At 32.2% G+C, this 20,691-nt stretch overlaps 1 protein-coding gene across 2 annotated transcripts in view; it reads left to right on the top strand.

Annotated features, from left to right (window-relative positions):
- The window catches only part of LOC111054935 (protein stoned-B), a 44,414-nt gene that overhangs the window by 15,778 nt on the left and 7,945 nt on the right, over positions 1–20,691 (top strand). For both annotated transcript variants that reach the window (XM_039438225.1, XM_039438224.1), the window contains exons 6-15: positions 5,944–6,116; positions 7,601–7,796; positions 9,562–9,695; positions 11,376–11,602; positions 13,163–13,397; positions 15,846–16,014; positions 16,996–17,110; positions 19,005–19,171; positions 19,759–19,910; positions 20,413–20,525. In XM_039438225.1, coding sequence (XP_039294159.1) covers positions 5,944–6,116; positions 7,601–7,796; positions 9,562–9,695; positions 11,376–11,602; positions 13,163–13,397; positions 15,846–16,014; positions 16,996–17,110; positions 19,005–19,171; positions 19,759–19,910; positions 20,413–20,525 — 1,681 coding nt within the window. The remainder of the gene's footprint in view (positions 1–5,943; positions 6,117–7,600; positions 7,797–9,561; positions 9,696–11,375; positions 11,603–13,162; positions 13,398–15,845; positions 16,015–16,995; positions 17,111–19,004; positions 19,172–19,758; positions 19,911–20,412; positions 20,526–20,691) is intronic.

Genomic DNA, 20,691 nt, shown 5'->3' on the forward strand with positions numbered 1-20,691 from the left:
TAAACGAGCTCTTCAGATATGATATCTTATTAAATAATTATTTTTCTAATAACTATAAAATGTCAAGTAGAATTTTGCATGAGCGAAGACAAGGTGCTGCTTATAAGAGGTTTATTGTGCCCGAATACAATAATTATCATGGTAAATGTGAACTTAGTTATGTTGTACCAACTATTTTCAATGAGTTGCCAGATGATTTAATTGGTCTGGATAGAATTTCAATTGTTAAGAATAAGATGAAACACTTTCTGTTAAATAATTTGAGTGAATTTGAATGATCTTCATAAATTCTTTCTTTTTTTATATATTTTGTCTTGAGTATTATTGTTTGTGATAACCAACAACTGAAATCCCATTGTTTTATTGTTTTATTGCTACACAATACAATTAAATGAATTATTATCAATGTATCAATTAACTTTTTTTTTCTACCCAAGATTGACAACTATTTCTCTTTTGATATGATTTAAATTGAAAATTATTATTTTGGGATCACTGATTGATTGTATCAATGTACCAATGTACTATTTCTATGTTGTTTTTTTTTTTTTTAATATAATGTAAAACTTGACTCCTCCAGTCAAACCTTCTTTAGAAGGTTTTGGAGAATTTATAATTCGTCTGGTTTATAATATTTGAAATGTTCTACTGAAAGGAAATCTTCTTATCTTTTGTTATTCTTGCTTTTTTTTATTCTTCATTTGTTTTGTTTGTAAGATTTCTTTTTATAAGTGTATTTTTCATTTTTGTTTGTTATATTTTCTATAATAAACTCCCTTCTTCTGGGGGTACCAGGACGAAGGAAAAAGGAAAAAAGGAATTATTATTATTATTATTATTATTATTATTATTTTATTATTATTATTATTTTATTATTATTATTTTATTATTATTATTATTATATTATTATTATATTATTATTATTATTATTATTATTATTATATTATTATTATTATTATTATTAGTCGTAGAGCTCCCGAAGTGGAAGACGCTGAGTAAAATCATGATCATCGATTTTTATTAGACTTGGCGGTTTTCTTGTTCGCCCACCAGCTTTTCATTCTCTGAGAAAATGCAGCTTTTCTTTCTTCACTCCATCTTGTGCCAACTCTTGGTGCTTTTATCTCTGGAATAATTTCCCATTTGTTCACTTTTGTTTTGAAATTATTTCTATTTTTAATTTCATCATCAGTAATTCCTGCCAAAACTAGATCTTTCTTAACATTTCGTTCATATTATTATATACAATATATAGTGTTGAACTTCAACCACAGCTGTTAAGCTATTGAAGTTCTTTTCTTTTTTCCATCATGATACTGTTTTCCCTAATAATTACATCGTAAAAACATTTGTGAAACATGTTATTGTGAATAAAATTTCAGTTTCAGCCTAACATCCAAAAATCATGCATAAATATTATAATGCATAAAATCTTGCATATATTCAAAGGGTGCTCTGATTTATAATTTTAACTTGGCATGAGCTCATAAAATATGTAGTAAAGATCAAAGTATTTTTATCAAATTTAAGTGAATTATTGATAGATGGCGCTTTTGAAATAATATTAGAGCCTTATTTTTTTAAATGTATGAATTCAGGGCTACTTTCTTGTATTTATACATTTTTTTACGTCACAATTGGTATTCTTGTTTTATTATTTTTTAATTCGAAGGGTACTATAATTCTATTTTATAAATATTAGAGCCTTATTTGCATTGAGAGTTATGGCCAGAGTAGGGAGTGAAAAACTGTTATTTTGGTATATCACGCTTATTTTCTGGCAGTTATGAGATATGGAGTAATTTTTGGGGGGAAAAGTAACGAGAATAATGGAATATTCATACTGCAGAAGAAAGCTATTAGGATAATTTATAAGATTATAACAAGGCGTTCTTGCAGACCTTATTTTAAAGAAAAGAGATTGCTGACGGCTCCTGCTATGTATACAGAGTGTTTCTGAAGTAGTGTAGAACATTATTTTTAGGGTATTGTTCCTGGATGATAGGAGACTACAAATGTCGTATTTGAAGTGTCCAAAACTCAGCGGTTATCCTTATAGCTGCCATTTTGATTTTTTTTCACTTAGGAATTTTTATCTCAACAACAAAATGTTGTATTGATCTGAAATTTGGCTGGAATATTAAATGCTATAAAGACTAAACTTTGAAAAATGAAATAAAAAATTTGTGATGTAAATATTGTCACGTTACTTTTGGTGGAATAACGCTTAGCCTCTTGCTTGGCGTCAATCGGTAGAGCATGAGAGTTAGCTTAATAACTATAAAATCTGGTCGTGGTTTTCCAGGGTACAAATCTCACTAAAAATCTTAATAGGCTCAGACAGGAGCTTTTGCAATAATATAATACTGATAATTTATAAAAGATATATATACATAAATATAATTTATATACTTTGGTATTGAGGAATAAAAAGAATGGTACACCATGAAAAATTTGATACATATATTAAACAAATAATCTCAAAAATAGATCAAAGAAAAAATATATAGAGCAACAAAATATATAATGAAACAAGAAACGAAATCAAATAAAATATCACAGATTAGTACTATTTTATAGTTCTATAGCACGAAACTTTACCATGTGCTTTCACTTCATTGATCTTATGCATTTATCTGCATGTAGCTTTGATCTCAACTTGCTGTTGCTTGTCGATTTGGATAATCCTACTTTATAATATATTAACTTCCCAGATCAGAGCATGATAAATTGACAAATCAACAATTAAATATATATTAATTTTTATAGTTTCCAATAAATATATAATATCTCAGGGTGCAAGATTCGGCACCTGACGGAAATAGATAGATCAATTTATCTAATGAACCAGAGCTACATTATATTATCACAAATTACATTATAGAATCAATGATCATGTGAACATTTGTATTATTAGCTTAGAACTTAGTATTCCTTTAATTGGTGTATCCTTTGATATATGAATTGACTTGTTACTATTCAATAAAATATTTCTTATACCATTTTTAGACTTGCGCAAGTATTTTTATTAATTTCTTAACTTTTAAAACCTTTTCGACGAGCTAGCTTTTATTTCTTATTTCATTCGAAGCACTGAGGGCGCCCTATTATTATTTCAACTATTTTTCACTCACGTGCTGGATTTTCTATAAGTTGCTGATGGCGATCCAAACTCCTGTAGTCCTGGATTATCGGTGGCCGAAGTCGTCTCTTCCAAGGGATTAAAAAATATTTAAACGACTTTTGCTTTACTATAGCATCACAAAGTCTTATGAAAAGTTAATAATTTGATTTAACTTTAAGTCATTAAAAAGGTACAGTAAAAGATATTGTGCTCTACAATTTTTGGTGACATTCCATGGTAGTGGTTGGCAGGCAAGTGGGCAAGTTCTCCTTTCTTTTTCACAATTTTCATTTCCGACTTGCAAATTTACATAAAATTTTAATAATTTGTTACTACGCCATTCAAGGCTCAAATAGTTCGTGCCAATCTATTAAATTATTACTTATGTTACACCTCTGATAATTTATCTGCCTTCGGGCCATATCCAAAACATAAACTGAACAACAATAATTCATAAACTCTTATCATTTATAGAAATATATACAAATATATTTGAATTGGCTCACTATTACCGCCCATCAATTGCTACCATTTGATTGGTTCATGCAAATTGTTATAGTATACATGCGCCTACAAACCTCCTACTTCCTTAATACATTAAATTATTCTTATCTGGGTTTTTTAGTACATTTTTTACATGCAAAATAATTTTCTAAAGATTATAGGTTGTTTCTCACATTATAACAATTAGCCATGTGCATTTTTTGGTTCCTCTAGTTGCATACCATTTAGTTACAATAAATTTCTGCCAAGGTGTCTGGCTAGATTCTACGTTATGCGACTCAATCGATCCTTATGTCGCCGATCAATAGATGTTTTACGCCTAACCTCAAATTTTCAATACTTTATATAATATTATATAAGTAGCAAAATTATTTCCATTTCTATTCGGCCGTTATAAATTTAGCCATGATACTTGATATTATCTAATCTTTAAAAGCGTTATCGCATTTGGCGATATTAGCTTATTATTCCACTTAGACCTATAAATTTCTTTCAAGTAGGGATTTTTATTTACCCATCAGAATTTGATTCGTTACAATATTCAAAATGGCGGCCATTTAAAATTGTTGATGGCAAATTTCACGAAAACCGTTCATTTTACAGAAAATTTACAGGAAACAAAAAAGTTAGCAAATTTTATCAGGATTTTTCGAGGATACCTTCTTAGTCTTTATATCCTTTTCAAGGATAACTTATTTATCAAGATTGGTCAGAGAATAACAGAGAAATTAATTCTTTTCGTACTGCATGCATGACTACTTATCACCATTTAAACTTCAATATTCAATTATTCAATAATTGAATAATTAATAAATAATTAATTAATTAATTTATTAATTAATTATTTTTATTAATTAATTAATCAATTAATTAATTAAATACTAATTAATTAATTAATAATTATTTAATAATTATTCAATTATTCAATATTCAATATTCTATTTTTAATTCCAATTGTATTTAAGATGAAGGTTTGAAACTCAGTTTGGCTCCATATGGCCATACAGCTGATTTTACAATGTTTTTCAGATGATCTTGTTTGTCTTGTGCATGCATGCAGTACGAAAAGAATTAATTTATCTGTTATTCTTCGACCAATCTTGATAAATAAGGTATCCTTGAAATCTTGATAAAATTTGCTAACTTTTTTGTCTCTTATAAATTTTCTGTAAAGTGGACGGTTTTCGTGAAATTTGCCATCAACAATTCTAAACGGCCGCCGTTTTGAAAATTTACATAGAACATTTTTTGTTTTATTTTTTAAAGTTTAGTCTTTATAGCATAAATATTCATGCCAAATTTCAGATCAATACAACATTTTGTTGTTGAGATAAATATTCCTAAGTGAAAAAAAATCAAAATGGCAGCTATAAGGATAACCGCTGAGTTTTGGACACTTCAAATACGACATTTGTAGTCTCCTATCATCCAGAAACAATACCCTAAAATGTTCGACACTACTTCTGAAACACTCTGTATATTAGATTTAGCAATCTTCGTTACGGATGTACCGGGTGTCCCACGAAGAGGTTTACACTTTTGATTTTTTATTACGTGCACATTCATGCACTATACTTTTTTAAATTTTACACTGTTTACTAAGTAGGTTTTGAAAATATTCTGGGAAAATTTCAGCTTCCGAACCTTTGTAGAAACAAAATGGCGGCATATTGAAAATTTTACCAATTCGCTTCCTATAAAAACTACTTTCATGAGTTATCTGTTAAATGAAAAAGACTAAGAAATTGTCAAAAACCTCTAAACCCTAAACTTTTTCGTGGGACACCCGGTATGAGGAGAACCAGGTGAGTCATCCCCATAATACAAGATTTAGAGGTTTTGTTTACCCACATCATAGACTTAGCCTGCTGGAGAGTGGCCCCTTTTATATGGGAATGAAAATATTCAATTCAATTCCATCTCACATAAGAGAAATTGAGGGCTTGAAGGAGTTCAAAAACACTCAGGGAATTCCTCATTGTATTGTGTTTACAGATTAGCAGACCTCCTTGTTGGTTAATGTTTGATTAATGTATGTTATGTGAAATCTGTGGTGTTCTGTTGACTGTTGTGTTGAAATATGAAGGATGGTAGTATTATATTAGATTAAACTTTGACTTGTCATATACTGCGGGAGCGTTGCTCCCTTAATGCAGTTTAATAATTGTGACTAACAAGAATAGTAAAGTAAAGTAATATGTGGTACAGATTCTAGTATTTTCATCGAATGGAATTCAGTGTATTCAATTATATAAATCAAAATACCACTTTTTAGACTATATTGAGTGAATACTAATTTGTATGTGTTTTGAAAGGCCGAAAGCGGCAGGAGAGGGGGGCAGTCAGCCAGGGGCGATTACACCGGTGCTAGCCCCACCACCCCGCTCGCCCGTGCAGAATGCCTTCCAGGACAGCAGTCCGCGATTCAATCCATTCGACGCCGGCCAAGCAGTGGCGGAGGCCCAACCTGACAATTTCTTCGCTCAAGGTACATACTATAAAGATCAAAGAGATTTGGAAAATTAAAAAGAAAACAAAAACAAAAACCACTTCGATTCTATAATGTATAATCAATGCAAAACTTTACTATAAAACGAGTTTTGAGAGATGGTGGACTGAATTTCAAGACCACATACTATCATTTTGAGCTTAAGCGTGTGTTACATTTCTAGAAATTGTGTTATGTTGAATGATTGAAAAAATAAATATCATAGGCTACCCTATTAGATAACTAGATTTACTAAGACGTTTCTATCAAAATCGATTGCTAGCTAAGCCAATTCTATTTATTCATTCGAATGTATTATTCATTTCTATGATTATGTATGTAGGTACTGTATATTTCAATTATCAGGCTATTGTATTATTAATTGGAAATATTTCTAGTGATTTTTATTTTGGCGAAATGAAGATTTCGATTTTGATTGAAAACAGATCATTAATTGCAGTAGACTATACTTTTTTAAATGCCGATTCACTACTTACTCTTCACATTCAGTTTAAGGTCTTCTCGTTCGTTCAAAGTTTTATTATCTTGAAGAAATGATTATGTATTATTCAGCTTTTCAATAGAGTGGGATAGATTATTCTATAACTAATTAAAAAAATCTAGAAGCCTACTGGTCAAAATCACCAATGAAGATGAAGTTTCCAGTATTTTGGGGAAATAATGAACAATAAATGGAATTATACAGTTGCTTCAGTTCCATTAATGAATTAATGAATCATTCTTACTCACAGTCTACCAATTTTGGAAGTATTATTGTTCAGAAGGTAGCGTTTGTTGGCTATTTTCTATAAAATTATAGAAATTTTAAAAATGCAACTTATTTCCCTATCAAAACTTCCCATTATCTCATCATCTCCAAGTAATAATAATTAGATTCATAGTAAGATTAACTTAGTTTTTGTAATTTCTAGTGCATGTACTCCAAATCTCCTTCTTCGATTAGTTAAAATTTAAATTGAAATTCTTCATTCTCCAAAAAATATTAACAATAGGCTACAATATTATATTTGCATGTAAAAAATAAAAATACGTTTCATTGGAGGCTCCTCTTATGGGCACATGCCTGTGAGAGAGGAGCTAGTTGTCTAGTAGCATCAATATACATAATCTTAAATTAAAACTATTTATAGCTATGGAAAATATGACTAAATACAATAAAAAAAATATTTAAGAAAGAATAGACTAGAGTAACAAATAAAACAAAACTGAATCTGGAGAGAGGTATTATTATAAATAAAATAAAATAAACAAAATCTGGCAAACTAAAACGAAGATGGTTTAATATGATATAACTCTACTCTCTAGTAGAGTAAATAATAATTAAATCTCCTGGTGAAAATTGTTGAACTTTTTATAGTTATTTATATGATTCTAAAAAAAATCTAGATATGTGTTTGTCAGTAAGTTGTAGAGAGGCAATTGATTGACATAATGCATTTGAGACAATTCTTTGTTACTTTCAGCTCAAGCACAATTCGAAAAAACAGAAGAAGGCCAACAAAAAATGGAAAGAACAGATTCACAGGAGACTCCCCCCACTCCACTTTTCGACGAAGACGTATCTCAGCCTCTGGAGGACTTCCCCAGAATTCACTACGAAGGACCAGGCTGGGAAATGTACCTCAGGCAACCTAACAAGAAGAAAATCACTGGTCAAAGGTGAGATTTTACCATTTTGAAAAAGTTTCAACTACATATTGATTTCGTCTTATTTGGAGATTGGTAGCCTACGATATATAGAATGAGATTATAGAAAGTGGGATTTAAATAATAGAGAAATTGGAAAAAATCTTATCGAAAAATCTGATTTCGGACTGATAGCATAGCCACCTCTAATATACCTGTATTAGAGGTTGCTTAGCTGATAGTCATTTATTTATATTTGGGAGAGGAATATTCTTGATTCAGCCTATTTTTCTCTCGATGAAAAGTCAGTCATCTAGTTGTAACTCACCAGCACTACTACACCTTTGGTTAAAGAAAAGGTTTAAAACCTTTTTCATATCATAACTCAACACGAAATAAGATTGAAATCAATATAGAAATAGACAATATAAATATGATACTTTTCTATTTATTATATTGAATCACTAGTACCATTTGTATTTTAATTAATGACTTGACCTGTTTGGGGTGTTCATCCTATAAAAAAGTTGTTTGGAATGAATAATAATAATGTCTCTGGTCGAGGGTACAACACGATCAGAGGAGTTTAATCAAATTATAGATATGATTACAAAAAACATATAAGGTACAATTATTTACAAAGTATTAATACAATTGGTTGATTATTTGCTGATCTAAGAAAATGTGGCCCCCACTATATATGAATAAAGATACATCATGCGAGTCTTTAGAAACTCATGAAAGCTCAATCATATACACAAATTAAAAAACGAAAATTGAAAACCTAAGATGTAGAAATTTTATAAAAACTTAACATAAAAAACATTTATAATACTCATGGGAAAAAATCATTAAAATGAAGAAAATAAGAATGAAACAGTATGGAAATTTTTTCATAGAACTAATTGTTCTTCATGATTGATTCTATTGGACAGGAGCCAGTTTTTTGTTTTCGATTTGAATGAATTGATTGGAACTGTTTCTTTAATATCTATTGGCAGTTTATTGAAAATTTTTGGTCCTAAATATGCGGCTGACCTCTGAGCAGCTGATGTTGTCATCCTGGGAATTGCCAAGTCCATGTTCCTTCTGCGTGTTCCTTGCGGGTGATTCAAATTGATGAAGAGTTGTGGGTTCTTTCTGGCGAATGTTAGAAATCTGTGAATGTAAATCTGTCTGATGCTGAGGATGCTGAGCTCCGAGTATAGTAGTACTGAAGGGAAGAGTGAATGTTTGCGTCCTATTAACCTCAAAATTAGCTTCTGAACCTTGAAGATAGGATCGATGTGACAGAAATTTGTAGCTCCCCAGGCCAAAATTCCATATCTTGCTGTGGACTCGACTATTGCATAATAAACATTTTTCATCTTGTCTATTGATAGTAGCTGCCTGACTTGGATGAATTTGAAAATTAATTTTCTGATTTTAGCCGTTTGATGTAAAATGTGTTTATCCCACCGAAGTAATTCATCTATTTTGACTCCTAAATATTTTATATTGTTTGTGCGCTCTATTGAAGGACAATTACAATTCATACTATCCAATTTTGCAATGATGTAGTTTGATTGTCTGCCCGAATACCCGAAACCGGTAGTGTCATCGAATAATAAACTAGAAAGAGTACTATTGTGATTCAATATTATCAAACTATCAAGTATACCTGTAGCCCCATAATTAAAAAATACTATACAATTTCAATAAACTTCAGCAATATGAAGATTTTCTATTATGAACATTTTTGCTTGCAAATTTTCCAGTTTGGATCTCCTGTGAATCATGTTTCTACTTTCCATTTCAGATTTTGGAAGAAAATATTCGTGAAACTGGTGTATCAAGGAGAGAATCCAGTAATTCATTTATTTAACAACAGTAACGACAGAGACCCTTTCCAAGAACTGCCGCTTCAACCTTGTTACTCCGTGTCAGAAATCGGTAGGATAATTAATTTATCTCATTAAATCCTATTCATGAAATTCTACAGTACTGAATAAAATTCTTATAAAAAACAAATTATAATCTAATTAGAAATGTTGGAATTATCTAGGGAAACATATTATTGTGTTTCCCACAGAAGACTATGACTTTAAATTGAAAACGAAGTTTCATACATCACAACTTATTATTGTCGCCAATCATAAATAATATTTATTTTGTTCTCTTGTTTTTAAACTACAGTTGGCCTATGTTGATAGCTTTATTTTTAAGTTCATGTTTTATACAAATAATTAATCTAAATACAGATAGATATTCAATTCAGTTCCAATTTCTTTGGAAAAATATGTAGAACACTTATATTGATGTTTAGGAACGTCTTCACTCAAAATTTGAGTTTTTTGTTGGTTTCATGTTGATTTTGTATTATTTGAATTGTACTGTATTCTGCTAATTATTAGTTTCAAACTTCGAATCATTGCATTTATTGTTGACATTATGCAATTGTGTACGGTCATTAAATTCTATTCTAAACCGTGACATTTACCATGCCTTGGAGGAATAAAGAAACCGTTCTTTCACTTTTAGTTGAGAAGTTGATGTAATTATTCATATTAAATAAAAAAAAATACTAAGAAATTGTGGTTTCTTACAGCACACAGAAATCTGTAGTTTTTGACAATTTCTTAGTATTTTTATTTAATTAAAACCCGTTCTTTCTTTATAGAATTTGTTGAATATGCGTTGATGTTGTGAAACTTCTCAATAATTAAAAAACATTGTATTAATGCATCAAGTTCTAATGTATTACTTTGACAACTGTATTGCTTTTGAAGAACTCAGAAGTCGTTGCAATAAGATAATTATTCATCCATCTACATATTCTAAAATAGTGTTTTACTCCACCTACTGTCTAATGTGCTTACTTTACTCCCTTGAACATGATACTAAAGTGTCACTTTTTCGCTCTCGGGACAAAAAAAGAGAAAAACTCTCTAGAGCGTAGAAGTAACTCCATTTAAATAACATGGGAAGCATCTCTATTTTAATAATTTAAATTTGAAATATGTTAGGAGCTCTAAGCTCAGATGAGGAACATAATAGAGGTGTCTGTCATTGAGTCAACTGAATTTTCAATACCACAACCAGAAATTTGACCGACTCATGAAATATACGTTTGTATGATATTACATACGGTAATATTAGTAAACTATGAAAATTTATACATATTTTAAAATATTTTATTCTATTCAAAATACAAGCCAACAAATATTTTCTATCTGCAATACAAATCTGAAACGCGCGAACTGGAGTCAGCCATTTTTGATAGACGGCCAGCTGATAAATGTTACAACTTTTGTTGATAGATAGCGCAATCGGCAGTGCCAATCAGACGACCGGTTTTTAGGTTTCAGATTTTAGGTTATGTTGTTAAAAAAACATTGTCACCAATAACGTCAGTTATTAAAATTATTTGATTTTCAGTTTCTTTAAAAATGTAGATGGAGGAAAAATGTTGTGTGCATCACGAGCGAAAAATACTTTTTCTCCCTCAGGGAAATTGTTGCTCTCGGCTTCGCCTCGGGCTTCAAACTTTTTCCCTCAGGGAGAAAAAGTGGTACTTTTCACTCTAGCTATACAAATAACTATTTTTCAACTGTTGTTGTTGGTTTTATTCAGGAGCCCAACAATACGACCAGTATGGAAAGATCTTCACGGTGAAACTGCAGTTCATCTTTTACAAGGAGCGACCAGGTGTGCGGCCAGGTCAGGTGACCAAAGCTGAAAGACTGACCAACAAGCTGAGCCAATTCGCCGCCTATGCCATACAGGGCGACTATCAGGGCTGCAAGGAGTTCGGCAGTGACCTCAAGAAGCTAGGGTTACCCGTCGAGCATGCGCCTCAGGTATAAATACGTTTTTCATTTTTTATTCAAAATGATCTATATATTTTTTCTAATATGGTAATTATTATTAGGGGTGTATCGCTATTTGAAACGAGCAGGTGTCTCTCATGCTTCGCTATGGCTATAAATAAATTACAAATTGAAAAATTACATGGATGATCCTCATTGAAGTTCAAAATTCTTAGTAGCAAATATTATTGATTGAATTGAACCGGAGATCTTTAGTTCCAGAATCGCGCACATTGTTATTGTGTCATTAATTCACTGGATGAATTAAAGACATAGAGAAACAATAGCATGAGTAGATATCCCATGGTATAGGGCGTTTATGTCGCAACTTTTACTGTTATCTCAAGCCGATTAGGTACTGTTGATTATTGTCGAATTTCACTGTTTTGTTGGGGTGAGAGTCTATGAACGGCACAATATGAGAGACTACCAGTGTCACACAGCTTCACGAGAAAGAATTACATGAACTAGCGGCTTGATATAACAGTAAAAGATGCGACATAAACGCCCTATACCATGAGATATCTACTTATGCTATTGTTTCTCTATGTTAATGATTTGATAGGTTTTTTTTCTTAGATTGCTATATCCGGCAAAATAAATTCTTTGATAAATGATAAAGAAAATAGTCCTTCGATCTTTAGCGAATTTGGAATTGTCATGAAACATCTCAAGCTGATCAGTTCGGTAGTTCAAATGAGATGATGCGTTACACAACATATTATTATCTCCATATTTCTTGTACTTAATCCACTTCACTCTAAATACACTCTACTGTAAATATTGAACTTGACTCAGAATACCTTTGCCAATGTGAATATTAACAGCAGAAATATTGCACCATTTGGCAGCATGGATATTTTGTCCAAGTCTCAACTTGTTTTGTATATTTAGAATAATATATAAAAGCGAAATGGCCCTCACTAACAGAACTAAAAATCTACCGGACCAAAAACGTTCAAATCTGGTAGATATGTTCAGTTAGCCCTTTAGAGGCGCACTAAGAAAGGATTTGGAAAAATTTCCAAAGATACGCCCAGAATCTGCTTTTTCCAGCGTTTTTTAGCGTTTTCTCAGCTTTATCGAGAACAAATGGACAGAAATTGTTCAAATTTAGTACAGAAGCTAAGCTAGGGTGTAATAATGTTGTGTTAGAAGGAATTTGAAATAACGTCAAATATACGCCCAAAATCTGCGTTTTTCCAACGTTTTTTTGCGCTTTCTCAGCTTTGACTTTCTGATGGAATGAAGCATGCTCAAATGAAAAATGCAGGCGAGCGAAACGAGCCCGCTGATCTCAGTTTTGGACGATCCAGTCGGGGGTCCAGGGGGCGGAGCCCCCTGGCTTGACGGATATGGCAAGTCGAAGCGAGCCTGACTGATAGTTCAGAATATAATTTTTGTCAATTAAATATTATATTACTATCCTATAACAATTGAAAGTTAATTTTTCCAATTTCCCTCCATCTTCTTATTATATCTTTCTGCATTATTTTGATTGTGAATAAATTGTTTCCTCATTGTCAATAAATGTGATAATTGTTGTGGCAGATCTCGCAGCTGTACAAGATCGGCTCGTTCACGTATGAGGACATGAAGCAGATGTCTGTGTGCGTGGAGGAGGCGCTGTTCCGACTGTCGGCGCACCGCGACCGCGCACTCAACTACAAGATGGAGGAGGTGCAGATCACCGCCGTCGACGAGCTCTATGTCGAGCAGAACAAGAATGGCGGTGTCGACAAGCAGATTGCCAGGGTGCGCCTTTTCTTCCTCGGGTTTCTGTCTGGTGAGCACCTCAGTTACTATTAGTAAAAGTAAAACTTGTTACCAATTACATGAACAATATATACGTGTAATGTACGCAGGAAATCACCAAACTTGTGATTATATTTTGAATGAATGTGTTCAATGCCCCCAATATACGGATGTCTTATAGCTATAAGTAGGAAGCTCTTGACGCAGTCAAGCCTGCTTATAGCTGCGAGCTTCCTGCTTATAGCTGCGCTGTTCGAGCGGCGCTGCTGGAACGCCTCTAAGGAATTTCACCTTAAGTCTGTTCGGTACACTTTTTTTATTTAAAATGGATAGTCTTTGATTATAAGAGTGAGAAAAAGTGGCAACTGAAATTTTTAAGTGGTCTAATAAGCGAGTTATGGGTTGTTGAAGTGCTAACTTTCCAGATTCTGTTTTCTTTCCAGATCATAAACGGTTTCGACTATATTATTAGAACTTCTCTTAAAAATTCAAAAAATGTATCTCTCCAAACTAAAACATTTTATTTCCCATATCGTTCATAAATAAAAAAGTAACATTTTTTGTAAATTCGATAACTTGTTTATTTTGGCATCAATCGCGAAAAAAGAACAAAGCCAATGATATACTGAATGTATTAAAAAAACTCCAATGGAAAATTCGAAACCGTTTATCATACGGAAAGAAAACGGAGTTAACAACCCATAACTCGCTTATTAGACCACTTAAAAATTTCAGTTGCCATTTTTTCTCACCCTAATAATGATCTTAACAATTATATTGAAAAAGATTATCCAATTTAAATGAAAATAGAAAGGTTCACGGAACAGCCTTAAGGTGCAATTCCTTAGAGGCTGTTCCTATAAGCAGGAAGCTCTTGACGCAGTCAAGCCTGCTTATAGCTGCGAGCTTCCGAGCTTATAGCTGCGCTGCTGGACCGCCTCTAAGGAATTGCACCTTAAGTCGCGCTGAATTTTATTCTTCGCTTGTTAACCGGATGCATTGTCTTCTATGGGGAGACTATAGGGGGCCGAAATAGACGCTCTCCATAAAAAGCCATGTATTCTGAAGACGAGCGAAATAAATTCAGCGTATCCAAGACGCCCATATAATTGGAGTCCAATAAGTAAAGAAGCTTGGGGTAAAAGGAGGAGCATAAATGATAAATGAATCGTGTTTATTCTCCTTTACTCACCATAATATGATACTGAGAAACGAAATATGAGCTGGAAGTGTGGAGCGAAAATGACAAATAAATCGTGTCAATACTCCTTCTTTCATCTCATGATGATTATTAAGACACAGAATATAAGCTGTTGTAGTAGCTTCAGTGGCACTATTAGATACATTGACAAACACTTTAGGAAGAAGTTGTAAGTGAAATGGTAGATTGGGCTCTTATTGCCTCATCTACAATAATAATGAATACTACAAATGATTTGTATAGTTTGTAAATGGAGCTGATTATGTAACTATCTTTCTAAGAAAACCAGCTTTAAAAAATCTGACACCAGACCTGAGCCATCCAGGACAATCGATATTTTTTATTCGTTGTTGGTTATCCATCTTGTTTTCACTATTATTCTTACTATCCTATTTCATAAAACTTTAAAGTGAAAAAACAGTCACATTATTTGGTGTGGCGACGACCGTTTCGTGCTGGTGTTACACATTTTCAAGCCAAACATAAACTGAAGTATTTAAGATTGTGAAGGTGAGATTTGGTCAGAATCTCACCCTCATAATCTTAAATACTTCAGTTTATGTTTGGCTTGAAAATATGCAACACCAGCACGAAACGGTCGTCGCCACACCAAATAATGTGACTGTTTTTTCACTTTGAAGTTTTATGAAATAGGATAGTAACGATATTTTGAATAAAACCTGAATGGACATCGGTTTATCCAATGGTGACTCAAGTAGATCTTGGTACAGTAATATTGTGGACTACTACCTATTTATTAATGCTACTTGTTAACAAATACCTCTATATTCTATTAAAATTATGTCAATAATATAACAATTCTGTAATCATCATCAGCATAATAATAATAATAATAACTACTTTCCTTTCCTCTCCTTTGTCCTTTGTCCTGGTACCCCCAGAAGAAGGGAGTTTATTACAGAAAATATAACAAACAAAACTGAAAAATACACTTATAAAAAGAAATCTTACAAACAAAAATAATAATAACAATTTTATTAACGGAGACAACTAGTAAAAATCCATTTCGCCTCTTCGAAACAATACAATAGTTTTCAACATATCATACAGTTCGAAATAGAAAGAAGATGAAAAATAAAATAAATATGCAATCAATTATAAAATAATACAAATAATAACTGGAAAGTCATTTTATTATGGTTCAGATAAGTAAAAATTGTGATTCACATAAGTATTATTTTCTATAAAGTCTTCATGGAAGTTCAGCATTATAATATTTTCGTTGAAATGAAAATAATATGTTGTGTGATGTTCCAGGAATGCCTGACGTGGAGCTTGGAGTGAACGACCTGGTGAGACAAGGCAAAGAGGTGGTGGGGCGTCACGACATCATCCCTGTTGTCACTGAGGAGTGGATAAGACTGGAAGCTGTAGAGTTCCACAGTTGTGTTCAGCAAGATGAGTACGAGAGAACCAGGACTATCAAGTAAATCATTATTTCTACCATATTCCTTAAAATTTCACTTTCTTAGTAAGGGCTACTCGTGTGAAAATGAAAAATCAAAGTACCCTTTTCAACTTTATTTTATTTCTCTCATGTTTCGACTTTTAATGTTATTTTCAAGTGATAAATCACATTATAAGTCTAAACATGTTATAAAAAAATCATGATCGAAAAAGGCTTTCATTTTCTAATTCTTGAAATTTGTATACCCAGTCCCGCTGGTGCCCTTCTCGTTAATTTTACATTTATTGCTAGCTGTACAATTCTCATTTATTCATAAAATCTGCACTAATAACAGATACAATCTACACACTGTAATGTGTAGGAAATTGATCGAGTCCAAAAATTGTCTGATAAAATTGATATCCAGATGTCAATATGTTTATATTCCTTAAAAGGTATTTGAAAAAATTAAGATGTTTGATACAAGGTGTAGGACACAATTATCAGTGCTTAAAGCAGTTTTGGGTGAATGCCTTTTGTTTTTACCTGAATTGTATGTATCGTCTATCAGCTATGACCTGAATACATTTTTAAATCTGAGTACATCATTGACATAACATTTCTAGTCAAGAAGATGGAGTTAATGGAAATTCAAGAGAAATTGCTGTTCTACTGTAGAATTCTATCATTCAGTTTATAAATGTAACAGAGCAATCGTAGATTATAGTGTGTAGAGCACACTGCAAACCTTTCTATTCTGAAGAGAGTAATTTTATTTACATTCACGGACTGATCGTCCTAGCAGGGAGATATCAATTCACATTATTAATCGTTATATTAATAATAAACTATCTATTTTGCATTTCTACTTCTATTTGAAATTTTATTGTAATGTATACATTCTCCAATAAGCATTTCTACTTCTATTTAGAATTTTATTGTATACATTCTCGAATAAAATTGAATTGAACTGGGTTTACTTATTTCATTTTTCTAATATTGTTTATTGTATTGTTACAGGTTCAAACCTCCCGACGCTTCCTACATAGAACTGATGAGATTTAGAGTTAGGCCACCTAAGAACAGGGAGCTTCCACTGCAACTGAAAACCACTATGTGTATCACTGGAAATAAGGCAAGTATATTCCCATCACATCTGAGTTCTCTCCAACATCATCAATTCCTTCAGCAGTTGAATGTTTCAATGAAAAATGTAGTTCCCTACCCTATCTGGATGTTCCACAACATATTTATCATGTCCAACTCTATTATAAGTATAGTGTCTTTTGAGAACCTAAATTCTCAGACAACTATAATCAAGTTTGGAAATCGTGCGAGACCCCGATGGTGGAGGGGTTAGTGAAATTTCTAGTACTATGCTAGTGGTGAGGAATCCGAAATAAAAATCATTTGACGACTGATTGCCTCTATATTAAATATTTAAATTCAAACAACACTTTACAATAAATACTTTCTTCAATTAAAGATTATCTTTGTCTTAAGAGACCAAATTTAACTACATTTACGTCTTTAAGAGACCATAATTTAAGGGACACATTGAATACTCATCTTGTAGTTGTCGTCGCGATGTCCGGAGTCCCTGGCGGAGATGGATGAAGGGTGAAGATGATTGGTCGTCCTCCAGGAATGTTCAGGCGTCGCGACGACAGATCCAAAAGGGAGTTAGTCTTGTTCTCTCCTCATCAGCGTTCAATGACGTACGATTCCATCCATGGTTGGAAGAAGTCGCCGGCCCTTCTACAATGGAAATTCTCGGCCCGATACAGAAACCCAAAAGGGGTATTGGAGATCCGAAGTATAGAGGACATCAATCGTCATATTAACTCAAGCTATCCCATTATTACTGTATTTTCTATAAGGGGGACCTTACTTCCAAATTACAATTACATTTAAAGTTACTTCAAAAGATGTCCGATTTACTTGAACAATCAATTAAATTCTCCTGGAGAGAATGAGAATGAACCCCCAAACGAAAAAAATACTGGTAATTGAAAGACAATCTCAAGAAACAGTCAACACTATGACAGCTGGGATTAGAATGATCGCTCTCTTAGGTTTCAGAGGCGTCCAGACTGATCAGTTTTACCATCATAATTTAAAATATTTCCCCGATCGCCTGTGAATTTCTCTTCGCCCACTCTCTTTCTCCTCAATAAATAAGGAAGGTGATACGTTCAAGCAAGAAGGAAACTAGGAGAGAAAAGTTATTTCCCTTTTGCAAGTTTAGAATTATGGGATTGATTCAGCATACTTCTGGCGTCTAAATCTGTCGTGAGAATAGATAATACCAAGTGGGATCGTGGGAATCAAGGACTTTAATAAGATGCTGATCATAATTATAACGATTTTAGAAATGCTGGCTAAGTTGCCAATGAACAAGAATAAATTTACTATCTTTATGGGAACTGAAAATTACTTACTTGAGATAGAATAAATTCCATTTAATAACTCAAAATTTTGGTACATAAGGCTTACTTGATGGTCAATCCTGAGACATCTAATGTTGTTATTCATTAATTTCACCCTGATTGTGAAATCTTATCATAGGACAAACAGGCAAATTCAGGTTCTGAAGGTCTAGCATTAAATTGAGCCAGTTATATTTTGAATAATATGTGTCAAGTAGCTCCAATCTAACAATATTTCTGTACTTGAGTCAAGTTATTTATATTAGAACACTTACCTAAAGCTATCTATGAAACACATTCTGTTCAAATACTAATCCGTAGAATAGAATCAACTGACGCTGAATTTTAAATAATTGAGTTTATTTGTTTCTGATAACACTATTGATCCTACTCAGGTGAAATTATGCCATTTTCAGATGAAATCATGATACATCTGAGTAATAATTAATGAAGTTCTTCTTACTGTTCTATGAAATCATGATACTAATTAATAACGAATAATAATAATCATGAATAATAATTAATAACGTTCTTCGTACTGATGATAGTGGTACAACATCACTTTTTGAAAACTAATGGATTTTATTCATTCCTTTCTAGGTTGAGTTGAAGGCTGATGTACTAGTACCTGGTTTTGCAAGTAGAAAACTGGGGCAAATACCTTGTGAGGATGTGATGATCAGGTTCCCCATTCCTGAATGCTGGATCTATTTGTTCAGGGTAGAGAAACATTTCCGATATGGATCTGTCAAGTCAGCGCACAGAAGGTTAGTAATTCCTTTGAATAAAATAAGAAATCTTATTTTTGGAAAATCCTTATAGTGGGTATTCATATATGCTATGAGTCCTATAGTAATTCTCTGGCTACTTTAAAATCAGTCACTAATGAAAAGGCTTTCAGTAATAAATTAGGCTATGTAACTCAGTTTAAATCTATCTAATGAATTTATCTATTGAAAAATCTATCTATTCAATGAATTAAATTTTTTGAATAAGTTTCGATGTTGTGGAACCTCTTCATAATTGGAAAAAATCTGTTATTCATTTGTCAACTCCACTTTTATTAATTTTATAATATATAACTGCAGTTTCTGAAGATGTGTTGGTCCCAACACGAAACTGCAGTCTTGTTGCTCAATAAAAGTGGAGTTGACGAATAAAACAGTGTTTTTTCAATTATCTTCAATTATGTTGAAACTTTCATTAGCATGGTCATAGGAACTTGACTTTAAAAAAAAAAATACTAAACTAGAACAAGATAAAGTATCTGTTATTACTTTATTTATACGATAATAATTGGAATTCTTATTTAAATTTATTTTCGATTCTAAACTTTATTTAATTCAATTCATAGGTCTGGTAAAGTGAAGGGAATTGAGAGATTCCTCGGAGCAGTGGATAACCTGGAGCCATCTCTGATGGAAGTTACTTCAGGTCAAGCTAAGTACGAACATCAGCATAGGGCGATTGTATGGAGGATGCCTAGGCTGCCTAAAGAGGGACAAGGTAATAACTCATAACTTATTCATAACTCATCAAGAAATCTTATTTCGAATAATCATCCATAAATAGCCTCAAGCTATTTGATAGAATGATAGATAAATTGTACATTATTGAAAGAATAAGACTTTCATGTTGTCAATACATTATTTGCAAACATCAACGAATTATTCTTTCAATTATTATGGAGATATAGCACAACATCTCTCCCCTTACAATCAAATGATTAATTGTTCATTAACTGGTTAATGTTCATTTATTGCTGCATCCACCCTATTAAAAACTTTTATTTTATTGAAAGCTTTGAATTTGTATTCCTTGTGAATTTGTGTGCACAATTTCAGTTCTCAAATTAATAATTCAACGATTAATTGTTGAATTTTTAATTCAACAAATCATATTTAAAAACATTCTTCAGAGATCTTTTTACAATGTGTGCTCCATTTGACAAAAATGTTCTTGAATTTTTAAGTTTGTATGTTATTTAAATTTGATACGTTAATTTCAGGTGCTTATACGACCCATAATCTGGTGTGTAGGATGGCGCTAACTTCCTACGACCAAATCCCTGATGAGCTAGCACAGTATTGCTATGTAGAGTTCACAATGCCTGCTACTCAGGTAGGTTTCTTTTCATTCTATTAATTTATTTGATGATTGTGATTGGAATAAACATAATTATGTTTGATACTTGAACAACAAAATGATTTATTCTGATTGGAAAATAAATTGCAATAAGCAATGTCAGTATTCCAATACATCAGTTACCTGTGACTTTTATCTTTCA

Source organism: Nilaparvata lugens, chromosome 11 (assembly GCF_014356525.2).
Source record: "Nilaparvata lugens isolate BPH chromosome 11, ASM1435652v1, whole genome shotgun sequence".
Taxonomy (NCBI): Eukaryota; Metazoa; Arthropoda; class Insecta; order Hemiptera; family Delphacidae; genus Nilaparvata; species Nilaparvata lugens.